Below are 24,551 nucleotides of genomic sequence, written 5' to 3' on the forward strand. Positions count from 1 at the left end.
GTCTTGTGGATAAAGCACAGTGTCGATTTGGAGATGGTCAGCCAAGACCTGGGCTATGAAGACGTTTTAGCTTTCCTGGAAGAGGCCCCACACATTGAACTCTCGGATCCTGACAGAGGGACCAAGTGTGTGGTTGGAATCAGAAGAGGTAAGAAATATAATTCTATTCTTATTTATTTATTTTTCGCACTATTCTCATATTAGATTCTAGGCAGAGAACAATTTAAAAAGTATATTATGTCCAAACAAAATTAGTCATTTAACAATCACACAAAAAAAAGTTAATTAATCATATCTTTCATCATCCTTATTACCTTTTCGTGGCTCTTTTTCAAGGTTTATTTTGGAGTGTTCAGGGAAGCCTGCTGAATCTGGGTGATATGTATTAAAAAGCTGGGAACTGCCACCGCCATAATTTGGGCAGGTGACAGCACCATTTTGCATCCACCTCCCTGGAGCAGGGGAAGCCAGGGTGCCAGTCCCACCTCAGCTCCCCAGCTAATCTTCTTGGCTTTTTCACTTTCCCTCACCATCATCTTTATTGTAAATCATTGTATGGCGGTATACAAAAATAAAATTATTATTATTATTATTATTATACACTGGTATCGCTAAGCATCAATTACATTGCCTTCAGATGCTTCAAAATGCCGCTGCTCGCTTCCTCTGTCGTGCAAAAAAACAATGATCAAACCAGATTTTTGTCCGGAGAAACCTGGACACATGGCTCCGCCCCATTCCACCTCTAGCCATGCCCTATTCCACATCCAGCCCCACCCTGTTCTGCCTCTAGCCCCACCCCTTCAAAGCTTCGCCTTTGTTTTCTGATCCCCAGGCCAGGCCTGGAGGGTCTCCGAGCTTGTGCGGGGGCAGGTAACATCATCCGCGCATGCTCAGAGGCCCTCCAGATGCAGCCGGGAGATTGGGGCTTTCCAAAACCCGGACAAACCCATCCAGGCATCCAGACAATCCTTTAAAAGGAGGACATGTCCGGGTTTTCCGGATGTCTGCTTCACTCTCTATACATTTTCATTCTCAGTTTACGATGTTAGGGCTAGCCTTCAAGGCCTACCATCCGGATGCTTCCTTGTATTTTTCAGTCCTAGCTACTCCATATTCTCCCACTGCGCTCACTGCGCTCTCTTGACAGCCATCACTTAGGGGGTCCTTTTATCAAGCCGCGCTAGCAGGGTTAGCGCGTCGGACATTTCATCACGCACTAACCCCCGCAGGCCGGCTAAAAAAAACTAACGCCTGCTCAATGCAGGCGTTAGCGGCTAGCACGGCAGGTGGTTTAACGCACGGTATTACGCGCATTAAACCCCTACCGCGGCTTGATAAAAGGACCCCGTAGTGCTCCCAGCATCAAAAAAGCTCACTACAAATTTAGCGTTTTTCTTCCTAGCACCAAAGTTTTGGACTGCCTTACCTGTGTATATTCAGGGCCGGATTTTCCTATAGGCTAACTAGGCTTCAGCCTAGGGCCTCAAGATCCGTGTCACATTTTTTATAAAGGTTAGTACCAATAACAACATGTTTCATTTAACTTATTGATATATATCACAGTAATGGTGTATTTTATTATCTCTCATGTAATTTACAAACGTAAAAAATGGGAGGTGAAAGGGCCTCATAAGTGGAATAGCCTAGGGCCTCTTTTCATCTAAATCTGGCCCTGTGTATATTAGATCTGAATTGTCTTTTACAAAATTTAAAGTTCAACTGAAAACTTTTTGTTTTCGAATCCGCTTAGGGGTCGGCACTTCCACAATGTCCTAAGTTCCACTTGAGCAGTTTCTCTCCCTGCATGTTGAAATGAAAGGATAGATTTTCTGTCTCTGTCTATGAAAGGACACATTTTAAGTTTTCTGTCTCTGTCCATGCTGGAAGTAATCAAATGTAGAATGTTGGGTGCTTACTCTCTTAATGGTTTGGGAAGAGGTCATTTAATTTATGTTAACTAGGTTAGTTGTCTGAGACATGAAGGCTCAACCCCCCACAGCTCTTAACACCTTTAAGATTTAAACAATGAAGTACAGTGGTGCCTCACACAACGAACTTAATCCGTTCCAGGAGCAAGTTTGTTATGTGAAACGTTCGTTGTGTGAAACGCGTTTTCCCATAAGAATACATTTAAAACACAATAATTCGTTCTGCAGCCCTGTTTTCCCATAAGAATACATTTAAAACACAATAATTCGTTCTGCAGCCCTACATTTCCCTCCCTCCACCTCACCTTGTATGCGGAGTCTGCCGGCCCTCTCCCTCACCCAGCCGCACGCTTCCAGAAAGCTGTGCACGCGCAGCTGCTGGAGTTGGTCAATGTTCTACTCTCCTGCAACTTCCGGTTTCCTGTTGCGTCAGAGGAGAAGATTGAGCAACAGAGCATGCGCGCGTGCGCTGCTCCCTGAAAGCGTGCGGCTGGCCGAGAAAGAGGGCCGGAGAACTCGGCATCCAGGGTAAGGTGGAGGGAGATGATGGAACAGTATTTCATGGTACAGTATTACTATTTGTTAAAAAGGAAATAATCTTTTGATGTTATCTGGATTTTTTTTCGTTAGCTTAAACATGGCTTAACTTGCTGTAAATGGGTCAGGTCTCGTAAGATAGGACCAGAGAATCGGGTCTGGGTAAAACCAGGATTTGCAGGATCTCCAGGATCCTCATGGACTTGTATTGAGATCCTGGTAATATTGCAGGATTTCACGAATTTTCCAGGACCCTGGTCCACCTTAACAGCAGACCTCCTCTTTTTTTGATTGCCACAGCTGCTGCTCTGCATTTACTGGAGTCCCCTACACGCCGTCTTCTCCTTGTCTGCATGGGTGCTGCTGTTCCCGGCTTCGGCGAGAGTAGTTCCGCCCCCCCCCCGGGCCCCTCGGGCGACTTCGTTGTGTGAAACGAAGTTCGTTGTGGGGAGCACGACAAAAAGTTCGTTGTGCGCAGCGTTCGCTGTGCGAGGCGTCCGTTATGCGAGGCACCACTGTACATATCCTGCTCACGCACCCCCTCCCCTCTCTTGTCCATCCCCCTTTTCCTGTGATGGTTACCACTGATATGTAACAGATATATAAATGTTTTGCAGACTCATAATAAATGAGGCAAAAATCTCTTTAGAATACTGGCTACCTATCTTTCTTTCTAAGGGGAATTGCCTCCAGATGACAGAATATTTTTGCAGAACAATTTCGGGACCTAGAAACGGATCCTGTTCGATTCACATGGTTGACCCAATTTTCTCAAAACAAAGGAAACCCACAACCCCCCCAAGTGTGAAAATATAAACCAAAAAAGAAGTGGTCTACTGAATATTTAATAGTAATTCATTTTCATCTAAGTGGCCTTTTAGTCTTTTTGATATGCATGTTTTTATTACATTATTGTGAATTAGTATACTTTCATTGGTTCATAGACAAAATCGCGCGAGACAACGGCGCGCCGACCACTGAGCGCAAGGTTGACGGCGCGCCGAAGAAAACCACTATTTTAAAGGGCTCCGACGGGGGATGTGGGGGGGAACCCCCCCACCACTTTATTTAACAGACATTGCGCTGGCGTTGGGGGGGGTTTGGGGAGGTGGAACCCCCCACATTATACCTAAAACTGAACTTTTTCCCTAAAAAACAGGCAAAAAGTTCAGTTTTAATTATAACGTGGGGGGTTCGACCCCCCCCAAACCCCCCCACAACGCCAGCGCAATGTCTGTTAAGTAAAGTGGGGGGGTTCCCTCCCCACACCCCCCGTCGGAGCCCTTTAAAATAGTGGTTTTCTTCGGCGCGCCGTCAACCTTGCGCTCAGATGTCGGCGCGCCGTTGTCTCGCGCGGTTTAGTCCCGTCACCCTTTTATTATATCATCATGACGCTCTACATAAACTTCAGAGACTGTCTCTGAATTCAAAAGGGCCTGAGATAGGCACATGGGATCTTTCGGAGAGAGAAAGAGGTAATGGTAACGTGACCATTTATTTTTTTTTCATCAAAACGGAACATCTATTAATTGTCAGTCCCGCCCCAATCCCGCCCTGGCCCCACCTCCAATCCTGCCTCCAATTTCTTCCATTCAAGTTTCAAGTTTATTAGGATTTTTTATATACCGCCTATCAAGGTTATCTAAGCGGTTTTTACAATCAGGTACTCAACCATTTTCCCTGTCATTTTTCATGTATACATGATATCTTATTAATTCATAATAGTATCCATAAAATTAAAAAAAAAACCAACAAAAAACCATACAGCACACTATACGCAGAGAAAATGTTAATTATCATTTATATTTGGGGGGTTTCAAAGATATCAAGGCAGATGACTTTAAAATATGCAATGTCACCTCAGTAACTATAGAAAAATAGACACATATAGTGCAAAATATAGACAGCAGACATAAATTTTCAAAACTGACACATTTTGATCATTAAATTGAAAAATAAAATCATTTTTCCTACCTTTGCTACTTGGTGATTTCATGAGTCTCTGGATGCCTTTCCTTCTGACTGTGCATCCTTTCTTTCTTTCATTTCTTTCTTTCTGCACTCAGGCCCAACAATTGTCCCTTTCTATTCCCTCCCTCCTTCCTTCCTATGTCCATAGTGCCCCCAGTGCCTTCTTCCTATGTCCTTAGTGCCCATAGTACCTCCTTCCCATGTCCATAGTGCCCCTTCCTATGTCCTTAGTGCCCCAGTGCCTCCTTCCTATGTTCTTAGTGCCTCCTTCCCATGTCCTTAGTGCCCCCAGTGCCTCCTTTCCATTCCTTAGTGCCCCCAGTGCTCCTTCCTATGTCCTTAGTGCCCCCAGTGCCTCCTTCCTATGTCCTTAGAGCCCCCAGGGCCTCCTTCCGATTCCTTAGTGCCCCCAGTGCCTCCTTCCTATGTCCTTAGTGCCCATAGTACCTCCTTCCCATGTCCATAGTGCCCCTTCCTAAGTCCTTAGTGCCCCCAGTGCCTCCTTCCCAAGTCTTTAGTGCCCCCGTGCTCCTTCCCATGTCCTTAGTGCCCCTTCCTAAATCCTTAGTGCCCCCAGTGCCTTCTTCCTATGTCCTTAGTGCCCATAGTACCTCCTTCCTATGTCCATAGTGCCCCTTCCTATGTCCTTAGTGCCCCCAGTGCCTCCTTCCCAAGTCTTTAGTGCCCCCGTGCTCCTTCCCATGTCCTTAGTGCCCCTTCCTAAATCCTTAGTGCCCCCAGTGCTCCTTCCTATGTCCTTAGTGCCCCAGTGCCTCCTTCCTATGTCCTTAGTGCCTCCTTCCCATGTCCTTAGTGCCTGTTCCTTTGTCCTTAGTGCCCCCAGTGCTCTTCCTATGTCCTTAGTGCCCCTTCCTATGTCCTTAGTGCCCCAGTGCCTCCTTCCTATGTCCTTAGTGCCTCCTTCCCATGTCCTTAGTGCCTCTTCCTTTGTCCTTAGTGCCCCCAGTGCCTCCTTCCTATGTCCTTAGTGTCCCCAGTACCTCCTTCCCATGTCCTTATTGCCCCTTCCTATGTCCTTAGTGCCCCAGTGCCTCCTTCCTATGTCCTTAGTGCCTCCTTCCCATGTCCTTAGTGCCCCCAGTGTCTCCTTTCCATTCCTTAGTGCCCCCAGTACTCCTTCCTATGTCCTTAGTGCCCCCTGTGCCTCCTTCCCATGTCCTTAGTGCCCCTTCCTATGTCCAAGTGAAATTAACATGTAGGGCACCTCAACCCGACTGAACTCGGGTTGAGGTGCCCTAAGTGTTAATTTCACTTGAATATGGGCAGCGTCCATGTGCTTTGGTAATAAGTTTATACTAGTTTATTTTTGTTCAGTGATTTCCGAGACTCCTGAGGCAGGCCTGTTGGCCGAAACATGTACATGTCGAGTCATTGAATCATTGATTGTACCATGATGATATTGGAAGAATAAAGATCTCTACATCTTCAAATGAGTTGTGGACACTTTAGTGCATATCATTCTGTTTTGGACAATTCCATTCTTCGTTTCTGATGTTATATATGTATCAGTTATTTATATAGTTGTAATAAATTAATATGTCCTTCATGCACTGATTATAGTAACGCGTTATATAAGGGAATAAACAAAAAAGAAATCCATAGATTACAAATCATTCAAAATACTTCAATTAAAATTATCACCCATATACGAAAATTTGACCACATCACCCCCCTTTTGATCTATGCTCTCTGGCTGCCAATAGAACACTGAATTACTTATAAGATAATGTTACTAACTTTTGAAACTAGAATCAGTGGTCATCCTGATTTCATAAATAGACTTCTGATTCCCTATTAAGAACATAAGAACATAAGCAGTGCCTCCGCCGGGTCAGACCATAGGTCCATCCTGCCCAGCAGTCCGCTCCCGCGGCGGCCCGAACAGGTCACGGCCTGTCTGAGTCACCAGAAGGGGCCCCCTTGCCACCTTGGTTTCCCATTGAGTCCTATCTTCCCATCGAAGTCCTAACTCTCCGGTCTTGCACATGCACGACCTGGTTTGGTTTCTATACTCATTACCTGGTTAGCTTTCTATACCTGTGTTACATCTCAGCACCTCTCTCAGTATCCCACGATCCCCCTATCCCTCAGGAATCCGTCCAATCCCTGTTTGAATCCTTGTACCATACTCTGTCTGATCACTTCCTCCGGTAGCGCATTCCAAGTGTCCACGACCCTTCAGTTTCTCCGAATGCTCCCTCGTACCTGTTGTCCCCTTCAGTCTGAAGAATCTGTCCCTATCCACCCTCTCTATGCCCCTCATGATCTTGAAGGTCTCTATCATATCTCCCCTGAGCCTCCTTTTTTCCAGAGAGAAGAGCCCCAGCCTATCCAACCTCTCGGCGTATGGGCAGTGTTCCAGCCCTCTTACCAGCTTCGTTGCTCTCCTTTGGACTCTCTCAAGTACCGCCATGTCCTTCTTGAGGTACGGCGACCAATATTGAACGCAGTATTCCAGATGTGGACGCACCATCGCTCGATACAATGGCATGATGACTTCCCGCGTCCTGGTTGTTATGCCCCTCTTTATGATGCCCCTTTGTTCCCTCTGCTCAGTCAATCAAAACCTGCTTTCAATTTCTTCATTAAAATATATCAATACTATGCAAGCCATCATTTTTTCCGTTGTAGCCCCAATGCTTTGGAATTCTGTTCCTATCCAGCTAAGAAGGGAGACCTCTTTAAATAACTTTAAGATCAGTTTAAAAACATTCTTGTTCAAAGATGCCTTTGGACTATAACCGTCCTTCATAGGACGTTTTAATCACTTCTCGATTACCTCTTTTTTTCCGAACGACGGCTGGTCATTATGTCTTCCCTCCCCTATGTTCCTCCCTTCGCCCTCCTTTTCTCTGCATTTATTGTAGTTCTCTCCTCTCCCCTTTTGTCTCTGTCTTGTATGTCTATCATTATTTTTATTTATTTATTTATTTTTATTATGACATTTTACCATGTTTATTTGTTTTTGTATTTGATGTATTTTACTTTTGTAAACTGCCTTGAAACTTGAAGTTGGTCAACTGTGTCCCTTCCCAACTTCTTTTTTGGTTTACCTTTTTCTCTTCCATTCCCATCCCTTTTGGTATGTAAACTTATATTTGAATGTTAAAATCTTGTATTAATTGTATGGCATTCTATTCTTAACTGTGCTTTATTTTATTGTATTTTTCTGTGTAAACCGCTTTGACCTGACTTCAGAGAAAGCAGTATGGGGCTCATAATTAAAAAAAATTTAAAAAACTTCTACAAAGTGGCCTAAATGGTACTTGGATGATTAAAAAGCCTGATCATCCAAGTATCCATAACCAAAGCTGGTTTTAGACGTATCTAAAACCAGCTTAGGCCTTTCCCCTGCCTCTAAACGCATAGAGCGAAAAGAGCGTGCAGCTGCCGCAATGAGCTTAGCGGCCCCGTCAACCTGCCCACCCTCCACTGCAACCATCACGGCAGGAGAAATGGCTCATCTCCCCTGCCGCAATAACGATCCCAAAGTGCTGCCAACCGTGGCACTTGGGATCGCTATCGCGGCAGGAGAGGTAGCCAATCTATCCTGCCACGATCCACCCCTCCTCCCCAATCAGATTGGGCAGGAGGGAGCCCAGGCCCTCCTGCTGGCAAATCCCCATCCTTCCCGACACGATCAGGGCAGGAGGGAGCCCAAGCCCTCCTGCCTAGGCAAAAACCCCTACCTCCCACCCCCTCTAAGATATGGGCAGGAGGATTCCCAGGCCCTCCTGCCCTTGTCGCACCCCCCCACGATCGCCCCCTCCTGAACCCCCACTTGGCCACCCCCAAACCCAGTGGACCCCCCACCCTGCGATCCCCATCCCCCACCATGGGTTGGGCCCATGTGCCTAAGGCCCCGCCCATAGGAGAGGCCTAAAGCATCTGGGCCTATTCCAGTTGGCCCAGGTGCCTCAGGCCCCACCTATGGGCGGGACTTGAGGCACCTGGGCCAATCAGGCCCTAAGGCTCGCCATTCTGAGGATGGCGGGCCTGCTGGATGGATGGGATTGGGACCCGTCTGTTCGGCCAACTTTCTTACCGGGCGGAGGGGTGTTGGGGGGGGGGTCGCCGGGTTGGGGGGTCTGCGGGGTTCAGAGGGACTGAGCGGGAGTTCGGGGGGTGATTGTGGGGGAGGTACGATGAGGGCAGGAGGGCCTGGGATCCCTCCTGCCCATATCTTAGAGGGGATGGGGGTAGGGGGTTTCGCCAAGGCAGGAGGGCTTGGGCTTCCTTCTGCCCCGATCATGTTGGGGGGGTCACAGCTCGCCGGGGCAGGAGGGCTTGGGCTCCCTCCTGCCCCAATTGTGTCGGGAGGGGTGGGAGTTGCCGGGAAGGAGGGCCTGGGATCCCTCCTGCCTGATCCAATCAGAGGGGGAGGGGGGGATCGCAGCAGTAGAGATTGGCTATCTCTCCTGCCACGATCGTTGCTGGAGGGGGGGGGGTGGGGGTGGATTCTGTAACCGGTGTTCTTTTTGACAGACACCGGTTACAGAATCCAGAATCCCCTCCTTCACCTAAAAGCTCTTGTGTTGGGTGTTTGGGACCTTTTTTTGGTTGATTATATGTTGTTAGTGTAGACATAGTGGTGGTTTGGGTGTTTAAACAGCTGAACGTAGAGGCAGGCCATTATCATAAAAAAACTCCTTTTGGACGTTTTTTTTTGAGAATGGGCATTTTCCCTGCTTCTACTTTCAGCGTTTAGGGCCTAGGTCAAAAGGGGAATTAGATGTTTTTTTATTATGCCCCTCCCCGTGTTTATTACAAGGTAGCAATGGGTCGGTGATGGGACTAAATCGCGCGAGACAACGGCGCGCCGACAACTGAGCGCAAGGTTGATGACGCGCCGAAGAAAAGCACTATTTTAAAGGGTTCCGACGGGGGGTGTTGGTGGGGAACCCCCCCACTTTACTTAACAGACATTGCGCTGGCGTTATGGGGGGTTTGGGGGGTTGTAACCCCCCACATTATACTTAAAACTGAACTTTTTCCCTAAAAGACAGGCAAAAAGTTCGGTTTCAAGTATAATGAGGGGGGTTACAACCCCCCAAACCCCCCACAACGCCAGCGCGATGTCTGTTAAGTAAAATAGGGGGGTTCCCCACCAACACCCCCCGTCGGAACCCTTTAAAATAGTGCTTTTCTTCGGCGCGCCGTCAACCTTGCGCTCAGTTGTCGGCGCGCCGTTGTCTCGCGTGATTTTGTCTATGAACCCAATGGGTCTGGTTCCTGCTTATTTGATAGGTCTGTTTTATTATTCTTCTCTGCGCTGTTCACGTGGTACCAAAGCTTTTTTTGTTTTTTCACCAGTTAAGAGCTGCAGATATAAAAGATACCATGATAGAAATATAGATATAGATAATATTCCACTTGAATCAGTATCTCAATTGAAAATTCTAGGAATATTAATCGATACAGATCTTTCATTTCACAGTCATATAAGTGAAATAGTTAAATCTTGCTTCTACAGATTACGGCTTCTTCGATCTATTTCCTCCTTTCTAGACTCTAAATCAATCAATATACTAGTACATTCACTGATTATCTCAAAACTAGATTATTGTAACTCCCTTTTGATTAACATAACCCAAAAAGAAAAGAGACGGCTCCAAATAATCCAAAATACCACAATCAAACTAATTCATAAAGCAAAAAAATATGATCATGTAACCCCTCTTTTTATTAAATCACACTGGCTCCCTATCTCCCATCGAATCACTTTTAAAGTAATATTTTTGGTTTGTAAAACATTAATCTTTAATGAGCCTCTATTCATATCAAAAATGATTATCCCTCACAGTTCTTCTCGTTCCCTACGATCGTCTTCAATGAATCTACTTTCAATCCCGTCTTTGAGGGTTATCGGCACAAGACGAAATGATATGTTTTCAGTTGTAGCACCTTCCTTGTGGAATGCCCTCCCAAATTTTATTAAACTTGAAAAAGATATCACTACTTTTAAAAAAATTTTAAAAACATATTTATTTCAAGATGCATTTGATTTATAACAAATATATTTTAATTTCCTGTATTTTCATAACAATCAACAAAAACCTTTTATATTTCTATCCCATTCTTACCTAATGTATTTTCCATTTTACGTAATTTCACTAAATATTACAATTGTAACTTTTCCCCTCTTACCCACTTACTCATGTATGTCCAAACCCTTTGTCTAATGTCTTGTCCAACAATATTAAATGTATTACCAAAATCTGTTGGTTTTTAATATGTACATCGCTTAGATATTGTAATAGGCAATCCATCAAATGTAAATAAACTTGAACTTAAACTTGAAACTCTCTTTCCAGGTTGCATTATGAGATAAAGATTTCAAATGGCTGATATCCGAGTCTATTTCTTATCTTCATTATAGAAAACAATTGAAAACTTTTTTGTTTTCAAAGTTTTTCAGCCCTTAAAAACTAATTCATCTGTTATTTCGAACTATGCATTATAGCTAATCTTTTGTAGACTGCATTGAACTCTCCGATAATTGCGGTCTAGAAATAAATTCTTATGTTATGTTGTATGTGTAAACAACAAACAATCTTTTCCTTCCCCAATAACTCACTTAACACCTCCTTTGTCTACTAGGAATCCATGAAAAATATGTAATTGCCTCTCCTCCACCCACCTCATCTGGCGCCTACGCCTTCTCCAACCAGCCTGGAAGCAAGCTTCAAGCCATGGTGGATAGAGCTCAGCCCCAAATCAGGCCTCTGGACTCCTCTCCCAAGGTCCAAAAAGTACTGCGTCCTCTACCTGTTCCCAAGTATAATACAATCGTAAGGTTTATCAGTCAAGCCCTACATGTTTTCCCAACTGGACTGAAGGTTAGGAAACTGAAGAAGGTCTTGTGGACACAGCACATGGTCGATCTGGAGAAGGCCAGCCAAAATTTGGGCTATAAGGATGCTTTCAGCTTCCTGCTTGAGGTCCCAAACATTCAGCTCAAAGGGAACAGCTGCAGAGCCAAAATCAAGAAAGGTAAAACACCTGGAAAGGTGGAATTTCAACTCCTGCTCTGGGATAAAGTCTATGTTCGTTGCTATTAGCTTTGTATCTGTTTTCTTTTTTTTTTAACATTGTTTATTGCATTTTTAAACATACCGTATTTGCCGGCGTATAAGACGACTTTTCAGTACCTTAAAATCCTCCCCAAAGTCGGGGGTCGTCTTATACGCCGGGTACTGTTTACATGCCCTTACTTTACATGCCCTAACATCTCCTTCCTTACCTCCTTACGGTGCTTACGGTACTAGTAAACCTGCCGGGACATCAGCGGGGCCGTGGCGGGACATCAGTGTGACAAGGGTGCCAGCTCCTTCATCCTGCGCAGCGGGAAGCAGCGGCGCTCTGGCCCCACCCCTTTTCTCTTGACTATGTCTCTCGCACATGCGGCCGTGTGTGGAGTCTAGCCCTTAAGGAAGTTGTGGGGGCGAACAGGAGGCTTTTGAAGGCTTTTAAAGGGAAACTGTCATGCCAGCAAACTTGCTAGGGACTTGCCCGGCACTTGCTCTCTCCCTCTATGTGTTATCTTCCTTCTATCATTGGCAGTTTCAGTTTGGTTAACAGTTTAGAAAACAAATAGCATGGCAGCTCCCATGGGTTTATTGTTCTATTCAGCTTTAGTGAATTAATTAAAATTGTTGAAATAAATTCTGATGTTCTTTTAAGTTTTATTTGTTGTGCAGAAGGTGTGCGGAAGAAGGGGTAGTCTTATATGGCGAGTATATAACAAACTCTATATTTTAACTGTAAAAGTTGGGGGGGTCGTCTTATACGCAGGCAAATACGGTATATCCATTTTCAAAGAGAAAAATTCGAGCACACTAGGAATTGCATTCTTTATCACACCTTTAAATGCATGCAAATTCGCCTTGACCTATCCAGTTATACATTTTAAGTGGATTTGCATGTGTCGTGAAGTTCTAACATGCCTTAAACCAGTGTCTCTCAAATTGTACGCCTCGGCACAGTGGTGTGCCCTGAAGAGATTGCGAGGGTGTCACGAGAGATTCCAGAATTTTATTTTATTTTTTAAAAGTCCCTTCATACGTATACACTAGAATAGATGATTTGCACATCGCGTACGCAAAAGTCTGTGTGCGTAAGGATATAAGCACCCAGACAAGTATCATTCCTTGATGTGATTGGTCCTTGAAAACTAACAGCAAGTAAGAACATAAGGATTGCCGCTGCAGTCCACTTACATGGCAGCCCTTTGGTCAAAGATCAGTGCTCTAAATGAGTCCAGCCTCATCTGCGTACGTTCCGGTTTAGCAGGAACTTATCTAACTTTGTCTTGAGTCCCTGGAGGGTGTTTTCTCCTATAACAGCCTCAGGAAGAGCGTTCCAACTTTCCACTCTTCTGGGTGAAGAACTTCCTTACATTTGTATGGAATCTATCCCCTTTTAACTTTAGAGAGTGCCCTCTCGTTCTCCCTACGGTAGTTATCCTAACTCGAGCGACAAAGCAATCAAGGCTTTGTTACCGTTTGACTCTTCATATCTTTGCGAACTTGGATTTTTCAAGCTCTGACAGAAATTAAGTAAAAAAAAACAAACAACAAAGAGAACGACTGCAGATGGTGGATGATGAAATGCGTGTTTGCTTGTCAACTGTCGGAGTTAAGGAGTAAAGGAGTTAAGATCTTTAGTCAGTCTTTGGCTTTTAAACTTTCGCAACTATGGAATGAACTCCCCTTAACTCTGAGGAATCTTTTCGTAAATTTCTAAAAACTTTTCTATTTGCTAAATATATTGAAAATTAATCTCTTTCGAAACCTCTATTTTTACTTCTTTCATTTCTTATTTAATTGTTGTAAACCGAGTCGAGCTTCCTTAGGTTGATGACCCGGTATATAAAGTCAAGCTTTAGTTTAATTTGCACTCAAAAACAAGCACATCCATCACATTGATTAGCAATTCTATTCTATCTGCTTTAGTTTCACCGTTGTTACAATTACTCATACATAACTTAAAGAACTTTAAATAAATATCTCTCAAATTTAATTTTTTGTTGGTTTTGCAATTTTATAATTTCAATTATAATATGCCGTGAAAAACGTTTAGGGTGCCACAAAAAAACATTTGCTCCATTTAGTGTGCCTAAGCTAAAAAAGTTTGAGAGACACTGCCTTAAACTTTTTTGTTGTTGTTTTCCTTGAAACAAATGGGTGAAACCAGAAAAAGTCTGAGAATCGTTAAAAAAAAAAAGTCCCAAGAGAGCCATAATTGAACATTTTTACAATCCTAGTGCATACTTTAACTTTGGAAACTCACTGCAGGTTTGTGGACATTTGTCCGTGGTGTTGCGGGAAGAGGGGAGGAGGTTGTCATGGAAAGTAATGTGAGTTTAGAGTTGAACCCAGAATCAATGTGGACTCTTTGCATTCCCCTCTCTAAACAGGGTCCACTGTGTGCTCACTTTTAGCTGTACTGAGGGAGGGTAATTTGCACACAGTGGATTTGACTGCATGAATTGCTATTTACTCATGTGGGATCTCATAATAAGCTTCAAAAGAGATTGAGACTTGTACAGAACACGGCGGTCCGCCTGATTTTTGGGCTGAAAAAATGTGACCATATTACTCCATTTTATCGACAGTTGCATTGGTTGCCTTTCAAGGCTAGGGTATTGTTTAAGTTTGGTTGTATCTGTTTTAAAATGTTGTTTGGTATGGCGCCTATTTATCTGACTTCATGCTTTGAATGATACAAACCTAATAGGATTACTCGAGGACAATATTTATTTGTCCTCCCAACCATCAAAAGGTTTTTCGATAAATTGCTCGGTTTTCAGGCAGGTAAAATGAATTCATGGTTAAGTACTATTATTTTTCAGGCTCACTCATATATGTTCTTTAGGAAACTACTACAAACCGATTTATTCGACAAATTTGTAAATTGATGTTTCTGAATTTTTGATTGGTAAACGTATATTGATTTTATAGCTAGCACATTTTATTGGATTTTAATGTATTTTAGCAAATTGTATTTTATTCATTGATTGTATAATTCTTAATGTATGTGAACCACGTGGAACTATGTGGTAGGGCGGTATATAAAAATAAAATTATTATTTTATTATTATTATTCATGTAAACGAGGTTGAGACATTGTATTGCTCTTTCTCTCTTGCCACCTTTAATGCTTTTATAATGGTTCCTGTCTGAGGCCTGTCCAAGAGCAGTTGGAGAAGTGCAGGCCTTCTTTGTGATAATATCCGAAGTAATGCCCGTTATTTCGCCTCCTTGATATTGCTTTTTTATTTCATTTTAGAAGACAGTGGAGGGTCTGGAAAGGTCTTTGCTCCCTCCAAACTATCTCTGCCACCCAACAGTCAGCCAGAAGGAAGTCAACACTCCCTCAAAATGGTTCAGATGGCTCCTGTTGACCACCGGAATGAAATCCTGACACTGATCCATCAGTCCCTACACAACACGTTTGGTTTGCAGATTAAGAAACTGAAGGCGATCTTATGGACACAACACACAGTTGACTTGGAGAAGGTCAGCCAAGACCTGGGCTACAAGGACGCATTAGACTTTCTGAAGGAGACCCCAAACTTCCAATTTTCCGATCCTACAAATGCAAAAAAGTGTGTGGTGAGAGGAATCAAGAAAGGTAAGACACGTAATTACCTGTCTGTCTCTCTTTCTCTCTCTCATCTCTAACACATTTTAAAAAACTGCACTCAGAGGTATGTCCTAGATCGGGAAAGTGCAATGAATCCATGCAATAGTGGCTAAGACTGTTACTACAAATGAGGTGGGTGCTGAAATGATCAGATACCACATTCAGCAAGCACCTCTTTCTTTATCACATCTCACCCCCATGATCCCTCAAAGGATGGCAACTGGCTGAGACAGGGGAAGGGATCAGTTCCATTCTCACCTGCAGCCACCAGCTAGTCTCATCTCTCTTGATCATCTGCCCCCATTTTGTCTCCTGCTTTCTTGATTTTTTTTTCTTTTTTTGCACTCTTATCTTTTTATTTCTGCATTAAATACCATTGATTCAATTTTAATTCTAGCAAGAGCCTCTTTGTTCATTAGGACTGAATGCAAAATGTATAATCGAGTCTCCACAGCCCTCCTCAGCTGGGTCTGCTTCCATATCCAAGCCTCAAGAAACCAACCTCCAGGGTTCTGCAACAGCACACATGCCCAGTCCGCAAAGCATGCATCAAGATTCCTCTCCCAAGACTTCTGTTGACCACACATTATCAAACACCATGTCTGCTCTCAGCTACGATACAGTGTTACGATTGGTCCATCTGGTCCTATGCACAAACCTGTCTGGATTGAAGATTAAGAAACTGAAGAGGGTCTTGTTGAATCAGCATGAGGTTGACTTGGAGAAAGTCAGCCAAAACCTGGGCTACCAAAATGCTTTCAGCTTCCTGCAGGAGGCCCCCAACATCCAATTGTCATATCATGTCAGAAGAATGAATTACCTCATCACAATTAGAAAAGGTAAGAGAATTTATCCCACTTTCATAATGTCTTCTGAAGGTATTGGGTCATGTGGATGCTGGGTGAATCTTTCTGATATCAGAGAGGTGGGAACAATCATTGGTCAGAAATCATTTTCAGCAGCTTTCTTGATCCCCATTTTATCACCCACAAAGGTTAGCTGCTGGCTGAGAATAGGATAAGGGAGCAGACTCACCTGCAGACTCCTAGCTAGTCTCATTTTCCTCAGTCTTCTGTCATCTTCTAGTCCTTGGCTTTCCTCTCTTCTACTCTTTTGTCTTTCCCTTTTAATTACACTTTATACCTGTCTTGTCCATTAGGAGTCAGTGCAGGATCTGTAATTGAGTCTCCACTGCCCTCCTCGGCTGAGTCTACATCCTTAACTGAGCGCCAAGGAACCAACCTCAAGGGTCCTGCAACAGCATACACATCCAGTCCTCAAAGCATGCCTCCGGATTCCTCTTCCAAGACTTCTATTGATGAAACATTATCAAACACCACATTTTCTCCCAGCTATGAAACAGTAGTGAAGTTGGTCCATCTGGTCCTGCACACAAACTTGCCTGGATTGAAGATTAAAAGACTGAAAAGGGTCTTGTTGAATCAACATGAGGTTGACTTGGAAAAAGTCAGCCAAGACCTGGGCTACAAAAATGCTTTCGGATTTCTGCAGAAGGCTCCAAACATCCAAATGTCTTATCGACTTAGAATAAATAACTACAGATTCAAGATTGGAAAAGGTAAGATAATTTATCTCTCTTTTAAAATGACCCCTATTAAGGAAGATATCATGACATGCAAGAAGCTTAGTGAATCTTTGCGATATCAAGAAAGTGGGAACAGGCATTAATTATAAATCATCATCATCAGTTTCCTTGATCCCCCCTCTCTCCACCTTATCACCCATAGAGGGTAGTTGCTGTCTGAGAAGAGAATCAGGAAGCAGACTCAACTGCTGCAGTTACCCAGCTGTTCTTATTTTCGTCAACTTTCTACCATCTCCTAGTCCCTGAATGCCTTTTTTCTTTTTTACTCTGTTGTCTTTCCCTGATACTTACATGTTATACATCTCTTGTCCATTAGGGGTCAAAGAAGGATCCGTGAATATGTCTCCTCAGCTCTCATCTGGGTCCTATTCCTCCTCCAGCCAGCCCATCAATGGCTCTCAAGGTACCAAATTTCAGGGTCTTGCCACAGCTCGCACACCTCAACCCCAAAACACGCACTCGGATTCTTCTGTGAAGACTTCTGCTGTACAAATAGTGTCAAATACTACATTAGCCCCTCTCTGTGATGCAGTCCTAACATTAGTCCATCAAATTTTATATAAGACCTGTGGATTGCAGGTTGAGAAACTGAAGCAAGTGTTGCTCACACAACACAAGGTTGACTTGGAGAAGGTCAGCCAATACCTGGGCTACAAGGATGCACTGAGCATTCTTCAGCAGACACCGAACATCCAATTCTCAGACCCTGATAAGGGAAGTAAGTACCATATTTTTTGCTCTATAAGACACACTTTTTCCCCCCCAAAAGTGGGTGGAAATAAGGGTGCGTTTTATGAAGTGAATATACCATTCCCCCCCCCCCGGGTGGTACCTTTAAATTGTGGAGGTCAGTGGACGCCTGCCTGCTGTTTGTCAGGGCCCGTGGCGCACGAGCGTGTTAATGCCTGGGCCCACGACACTTCTTAATTGTGCCGGTCGCTGGTGCTTCGCTGGACAGCTACCTGCTGTTTGCCGGCTGCGTGGGCAAGCACCACTTCTGAATGGCTACCTCAGTTCTCGCTAGCTCCTCATGGGCTGGGATGGAATTTAAAGATGCTGGGGGTATGTAAAAGTGATGATTGATTGGGGGGGGGCTGGGACGAAATTTAAAGGTGCCGTGGGGCTGGGACAGAATTTAAAGGTGTTGGGTATTTATTAGTATACAATTTGATTAAGAATGATTTTTTTTCTTGTTTTCTTTCTCTAAATCTGGGGTGCGTCTTATGGAGTGAAAAATACGGTATTTGGTTGTATTAGAAAAAGGCATGAAGCCACAACCTGAAGTTTCCACATCTCTTTCAGCTCCATACCCAAAGGAGGGTGAAGTGATCCTTCCACCATACTCCAAGCCTGACATTAAGATAAAGGAAACCATGAATCCATCGGCTAACGTGCCAGCTAATTACCAAGGGATCATGCCAAACTTCATAAGATTTACAACTGCAAACACATCTCAAAGAGCCATACACCAACCCGCCATGCACCAACTCACCCATTATGTTCACCCAATGATTTCTATATCAACTCATCCCAACCAGCATCTATTTGCCAAGGACACACAAGTGAATGACTGTAGCATAGTTCAGTTACCTCATCCAGCCCCTGGAGTCTGGGACCAGATTCCAGTCACATATCCAGTGGGAGAGACCCAACAGACCTCTTCTTTGTTACCTCTTTCTCAAAACAACTGTTCTGGGACAACCTTCGATAACCATCTCTCCAGACATACCCTAAACGGCCATGCCCCTGAGACAGAGGAAATCAAGTGCTGGGCAGATGCTCTACATCAGGGAAAGATCAGTGGGGAAGAGTCCATGCCAAAAGAAGTAGGGGGTAAGTTATCACTTCAATATTACCCATTTCATCTGAAGAATTTAACTTGATTGGAACAGCGTTCTACCAAAGGCAAGAGTCAGTTACGTGGGCTGGATGAAAAGCCTATCAGATTTTATACAAATATGCAAATATTATTTCAATTTTAATATTGTGTCAATGATTTTTCTTCTTTAGAATTCAAATGTGAGCCTGGGAATAAGCATCAGGATGTCCAGCGACCAACAAATGAGAGCAATAACAACACCAAACAGATAAGCAAGCCATCACTCCCACTATCACCTTGTTATCCAAGTGATCAGCTGTACTTCATAAGGTCTTCTGTAACCCCAGATGTTCCGCCTGAGATTTGTACTTCCAGACAGCTGTGTCCTATTGGCACCCCTAACCAGTGCCCAGTTGGGAAGAACACACATCTGAATAGCATTAGGTTACCAGTTCCTCTTCCCGTCCCAAACTGGATTCAATTTCCAGTCACTTACCCAACAGTCTTCATTAGATCTCTTGCATCCACTCTGTCGACTTCTCTGATTAATGCCAGAGACACCACCCAAGAAAGTCATTCCAGTAATATGTCCCAAGTAAAACATCTTGGTGACGAACTCCAAGATGACAGTCCCAAGGATATACCCCAAAACAAGCAGCCCAGGGATACATCCCAAAAAGATCATTACAACAGTGTACACCAGGATACATCTCCCAGTGACATGAACCAAGAAAGTCATTCCAGTAATATGTCCCAAGTAAGACATCTCAGTGGCAAGATCCTACAGAACTATGCAGAACACCAACCCCAAGACTACTGTCCCAAGAACAAGCAACCCAGCGATACGTCCCAAGAAGACCATTCCAATGGTTCACACCAGGATACATGTCCCAGTGACATAGACCAAGGACATTATTGCAATGGCTTATCCCAAGAGACATGTCTCATTTGCAAGGAACTGGAGAACTATTCCAGTGACATAGCACTAGATAATTATAAAGAAATGCAACAAGAAAACTATCCCAGAGATAAATCCCATAATAACCATCCCAGAGATACTTCCCAAGAGGATGATGGTAGCAATAAGACACAGGATGACTTTAGAAGTGTTACGTACCAGAATTCTTTTATCATTAACGTGACCCAAGAGAGACATTCCCATAATAAGTCCCAAGATCACCATCTTAGTGGCATATCCCAAGACAGTTATTTCAGCTGCAAGATACTAGAGAACTCTTCTCGCAACATGATCCAAGAAAATCATACCAGTTGCAAGACACTAGAGAACTATCCTAGTGAGAGTCATCCTAGCTGCAAGGCACTAGAGAAAGATCTCAATGACACAACTGAAAAGAATCATCCCGATGAGAAGAGACTAGGGCACTCTCCTAGCAACATGACCCAAGAGAGTCATCCCAGCTGCAAGACACTAGATAACTCTCCCAGTGACATAATTCAAGAAAGTCATCCCATCGGTAAGACACTAGAGAACTCTCCCAGCAACACAACCAAAGGAAGTCATCCCAGCTGTAAGACGCTAGAGAACTCTCCCAGTGACATAATTCAAGAGAGTCATCCCGACTGCGAGACACTAGAGAACTATCCTGGTGACATGCTTAAAGACAACCTGTCCCAAGACTGCCATCCTAGAGATGTACCACAAAATAACCATCCCTGCGACATCACACAAAATGACCACCTCAGCGGTGCACACCAGAATACTTATCCCAGTCATACCACCCAAGATGACAACGTGATCCAAACAAATTATCCCAGTGGAATATCCCAAGAAAGCCATTCTAGTGGCGTATCTCAAGATAACTGTCCCATGGACATTCTCAATAATGACCAGTGCAGCAAGAAGACACAAGATTACCTCCCTGGTGTTGCATACCAGCATACTTATTCCAGTGATATGGCTCAAGAGAGTCTTTCCAGCTGTAAAGCGCTAAAGAACTCACCCAGTGACCAGACCATACATAATTATCCCAGATACACTCCTCAAAATTACCCTCCCACCGAAACACCTCAAGGTAACTGTTCCAGGTACACACCTCAAGAAAACCACCACAGAGAGATGGCCAAGTCCAGCCACCCCAGAAATGCAACTCCAGTTAATTGGCTCACTGACAAAACACAAGATAACCAGTCCAAAGACAACCTGCGTGATGCACCCCAAGAAAGTCATCTCACCAACACAGAGACAATGCTTGCCTGCTCAGACACCCCAGTAATGAATTTAAGAAACGCTGACAGACCAACTGCATGTAAGGAGCCAGGTAAAGCCGAGTTCAATCCATGCAGTTAGGGAGAGTGTTTCTTGAAGATAAACTGTACCAGACAGCTATCATTTTAGAAATACCTACATAGAAATACTGATTTCAGAAAGCTGCTATCTCTTTGTGAAGATTTCAAGGAGGTTTGGCTTGGGTGGGCCCCTTTTACAAAGGGAATACCTGTAGGGTTACCAGACATCCAGGAAAACCCAGACGTATTTTCTTTTTTGAGGACTGTCTGGGTGCCTGGGTGGTTTTTCAAAAATGGGGGGGTCTGTCCAGGTTTAGCTGAATCTCCCGACTCCCCCACCTATCTCCACCCTGGGCCCAGCCGCTGTAATTAATCTTCATTCATCTGGCAGCAGTAGCAACGAGGTAAGCCTGCTGTTGTCGATCTGCTCCGGAAGTCGCCTCTGAGCAGCAACTTCCTAGTCCCGCATAGGCAGGACTTGTAGAGAGATGGCTTCTGGGGCAGACCAGCGGTAGCAGGCTTACTTCGTTGCCACTGCTTGCCTACTGCCCGAAGATTAATTATAGCGGTCGAGCCAGGGGAGGAGGTAGGTGGGGGAGTCGAGAGCTACAGAGCAGCGTTGGAAGAGGGAGGGGCAGGGAGGGCTGGAGAAATGGCATGGAGGTTGGAGAAACAGCATGGAGGGAGGGAGGGGGCTAGAGAAACAGCATAAAGGAAGGGAGGGCTGGAGAAACAGCATGGATGGAGAGAGGGAGAAACCACATGGAGGGGGGGCTGGAGGAGCATTATGAAAAGAAGAGAGTTCTGGAGAAAAGAGCATGGAGTAGGGTAGTGCTAGATGGGAGGGGAGAGACAGAAATAGCAGGAGAGGAGATTGGAGGAAAGAGAGGGGCCCCCATGGGGGTTGGCGAGAGAGAGAGAAAGAAGCATCCATAGGAGAGGGGTTTGGAGGAAGGGAGAAAGAGAGAGAAGCACTAAAAGGGTACAAAGGATGGGAAGGGGGGGGTCTAAGGAAATGGGTGAGGCTTTGGGCGGGGTTAGGGTTACCAGATTTTTGGGAACTTTCGAGGAGAGTGTGGCGTAGTGATTAGAGCTGGGCAAAAGTTAAGTACTCCTTATCTCGTATATAGAATAGAATTTGACATACTCAGTGAGGTTCACCACAGCCTAAAGCTTGTAAGCAAATCGGACCAATGATGAATACACCAAGCCCGCTTCACCATTCTCTATCTTTTCTCCATCTTTCTGTCCCCACTCCTTCCAACTCCCATCTCCCATCTTGCACTCCTCACCCATTCTCACTGCTTCACCATCCCAGCATCAACACTTTTTCTCCACTTCCCCTAGGGTTTCTCCTCCTCAAACTCTTCCTTCTTCAGTCCATTCCCATCACTCCCTCTCTCTCTCAAGTCTCTTCTCCCCCCATCCTCACCACTAGCCTATCCTACTTTCTGTATCTTCAAAATACCAGCTGTAATCCAGCTCCCAGGACTGAATATCTGTATTTTAGAAACAATGTTGACTTAAGCAGCTGAATATTGATGCAGATATTTTAATATGGCATATGTAACAGGATCTCAAATAATTACCCCCCCCTCCCTTTTGCAAAACCATAGTGCGGTTTTTAGCGCCAGCTGTGATGGTAACAGGTTTGATGCTCATAGAATTCCTATGAGCATCAAAGCTCTTGCCGCTATAGCGAGTGCTAAAAACTGCTCTACGGTTTTGTAAAAGGGGGGGGCTAAATTTGAGGGTAAGGCTCCACATACCTCACATCTGGGTCCAAGTTGTTTCCTTTAAAGCTAGGCGTATTAAAACAGCCTTGACTTGCATTAATTGTTTTTTATTTAATGAAATTTAGGTCTCAAGGAAGAAACAGGCCATGTGTTTCCCCAACAAGGTGCGTCTAGTACTCCCTTGTTGCCAGTCCAATCTGCCAGTGAATTCATGGAGGAAAATCTGGGGAACTGCTTTGCTACCCAACTTCTGAAATCCATACCTCCTCCCCTTTGCAAGGAGAAGCCCTCTAATATATCTCAAACAACTCATGCTCTGAAGCACTTACCAGCAACCAACTCTTCATTAAGTCAACAGACAAGACAAAGCCAAGAAGACCAAAGCCTTCCATTGAATAAAGCATCAACAGTCCAGCTGCCTCCCGTCCCTCTCCCTATTGGTCCATTGGTTCGACCACAATGTGGGTCACACCTATCATCTGAGCCTTTGACAAGCACTTCTTCGATCACCAAAGTGTTGCCACTGCCCAAATCCTTTCCAAACCAGCCAAGGGAAAACACGCCAATATCTGTCCCCAGAACCCGCTTCAGGGTTAGAAATCCCTTGCCTATGCCCAGACCCAATTTCCAGACTCCATACTGGTTTCCGAAACCAACCGTCTGGCTCCCAGAAGGATCAGTTAGGGTCAGTTTCACTAGTCCCCCAGCATCACTGACCAGCACTGACTCTACACGACTGAAGATGCAGAAACATGAGGAACCAACAAGATACAATCCATCGGGAGAGTTACCCATGAGTAACTTACCAAGTACAGGTAGCAATGAGACTGCTCCATTGAAGGATAATCTCATATTATTTATTTTTCCTTGATGTATATTGTCCGGTTCCCTTCATTCCATCCATATTGAACTAGCCTGATCTCTGATTTATAAGCCTTTGAACCAATTAAAAGGCAAAAAAAGTAATTAGGCCATCTCTATTAGCAAGTAATTAGGTCTTAAGAAATAGTCTACTTAATCCTTGAAGGGTAACCTGCCAATTACAACATTACAAAATAATAATAAAAAACTAAATATTATCATAGCCTAACATATAACTAGCATTCCTAGGGGACCTTAGTGTACATATTCCAATTCCCTTAGCAACTTAAATAAATCGCCAATATTGTATTAAGATGCAGGCAACAATCCAGCAGCAAGATGGGGGCTATCCATTCTTTTGCACTGAGTGTCACATGTTTGATTATCTCCCCGTTTGTGAGAGGTCGTATGTGTGTGCTCGGTGCAAAGAGCTCCTAGCACTCAGGAAACGGGTCCGATCTCTTGAAGCAAGAGTAGCAGACTTGGAGGAGCTGAGGGAGACAGAGAGGTACATAGAGGAGACCTGCAGGGAGGTTGTAGAGAAGTCCCACCTGCAGTCTGGCAGAGATTGGTCTTCTTAAAGAAGAGTGTCACCCTGGTGAAGTAGGAATTCTGTAATCAGGATCTGCTACCAGGAGATGCAATATCCTCTCACACTGAGGATGTGCCTCCAGGGGCTTCTGCCTAAGAAGGAAGGGTTAGGGTGGCTCTTATAGTGGGAGATTCAATCATTAGGTACATACTGTAGATAGCTGATTGTCTGGTAGATGTGAAGATCGCTTAGTCACTTTCCTGTCTATTATGAAGATGGAGGACCTCACGCGTTACCTAGATAAGATTTTAAACAGTGCTTGGGAGAAGCCTGCTGTCTTGGTACATGTCGGTAACAATGACATAGGAAAATGTGATAAGGAGGCTCTGGAAGCCCAATATAGGCTCTTAGGTATTACTACTTATCACTTACTATATATAGCACTGAAAGGCATATGCAGCACTACATTTTGACATTTATAGACAGTCCCTGCTCACAAGAGCTTACAATCTAACTTGGACAGACAGATGTGACATAAAGAGCAGGGGATACAGAACCCCAGGTGAGAGGAATTAGGAGTTGAAAGAACTCTGGAAGAGGTGGGCTTTTAACTGGGCCTTGAACCCTGCCAGAGACGGAGCCC

General features: G+C 44.3%; 1 protein-coding gene across 4 annotated transcripts in view; it reads left to right on the forward strand.

The window, feature by feature from the left end:
* The first annotated feature begins 18 nt into the window (after positions 1-18).
* The window catches only part of LOC117367388, a 37,339-nt gene continuing 12,806 nt past the window's right edge, over positions 19-24,551 (forward strand). For 2 of the 4 annotated variants that reach the window (XM_033959870.1, XM_033959872.1), the window contains exons 1-9: positions 19-148; positions 11,061-11,453; positions 14,751-15,095; positions 15,527-15,946; positions 16,267-16,686; positions 17,030-17,431; positions 18,016-18,546; positions 18,724-20,811; positions 22,641-23,330. In XM_033959870.1, coding sequence (XP_033815761.1) covers positions 34-148; positions 11,061-11,453; positions 14,751-15,095; positions 15,527-15,946; positions 16,267-16,686; positions 17,030-17,431; positions 18,016-18,546; positions 18,724-20,811; positions 22,641-23,330 — 5,404 coding nt within the window. In that variant the 5' untranslated portion in view covers positions 19-33. The remainder of the gene's footprint in view (positions 149-11,060; positions 11,454-14,750; positions 15,096-15,526; positions 15,947-16,266; positions 16,687-17,029; positions 17,432-18,015; positions 18,547-18,723; positions 20,812-22,640; positions 23,331-24,551) is intronic. The other 2 variants (XM_033959871.1, XM_033959873.1) reach the window with 2 other exon arrangements.

Source organism: Geotrypetes seraphini, chromosome 10 (assembly GCF_902459505.1).
Source record: "Geotrypetes seraphini chromosome 10, aGeoSer1.1, whole genome shotgun sequence".
NCBI classification, from domain to species: Eukaryota; Metazoa; Chordata; class Amphibia; order Gymnophiona; family Dermophiidae; genus Geotrypetes; species Geotrypetes seraphini.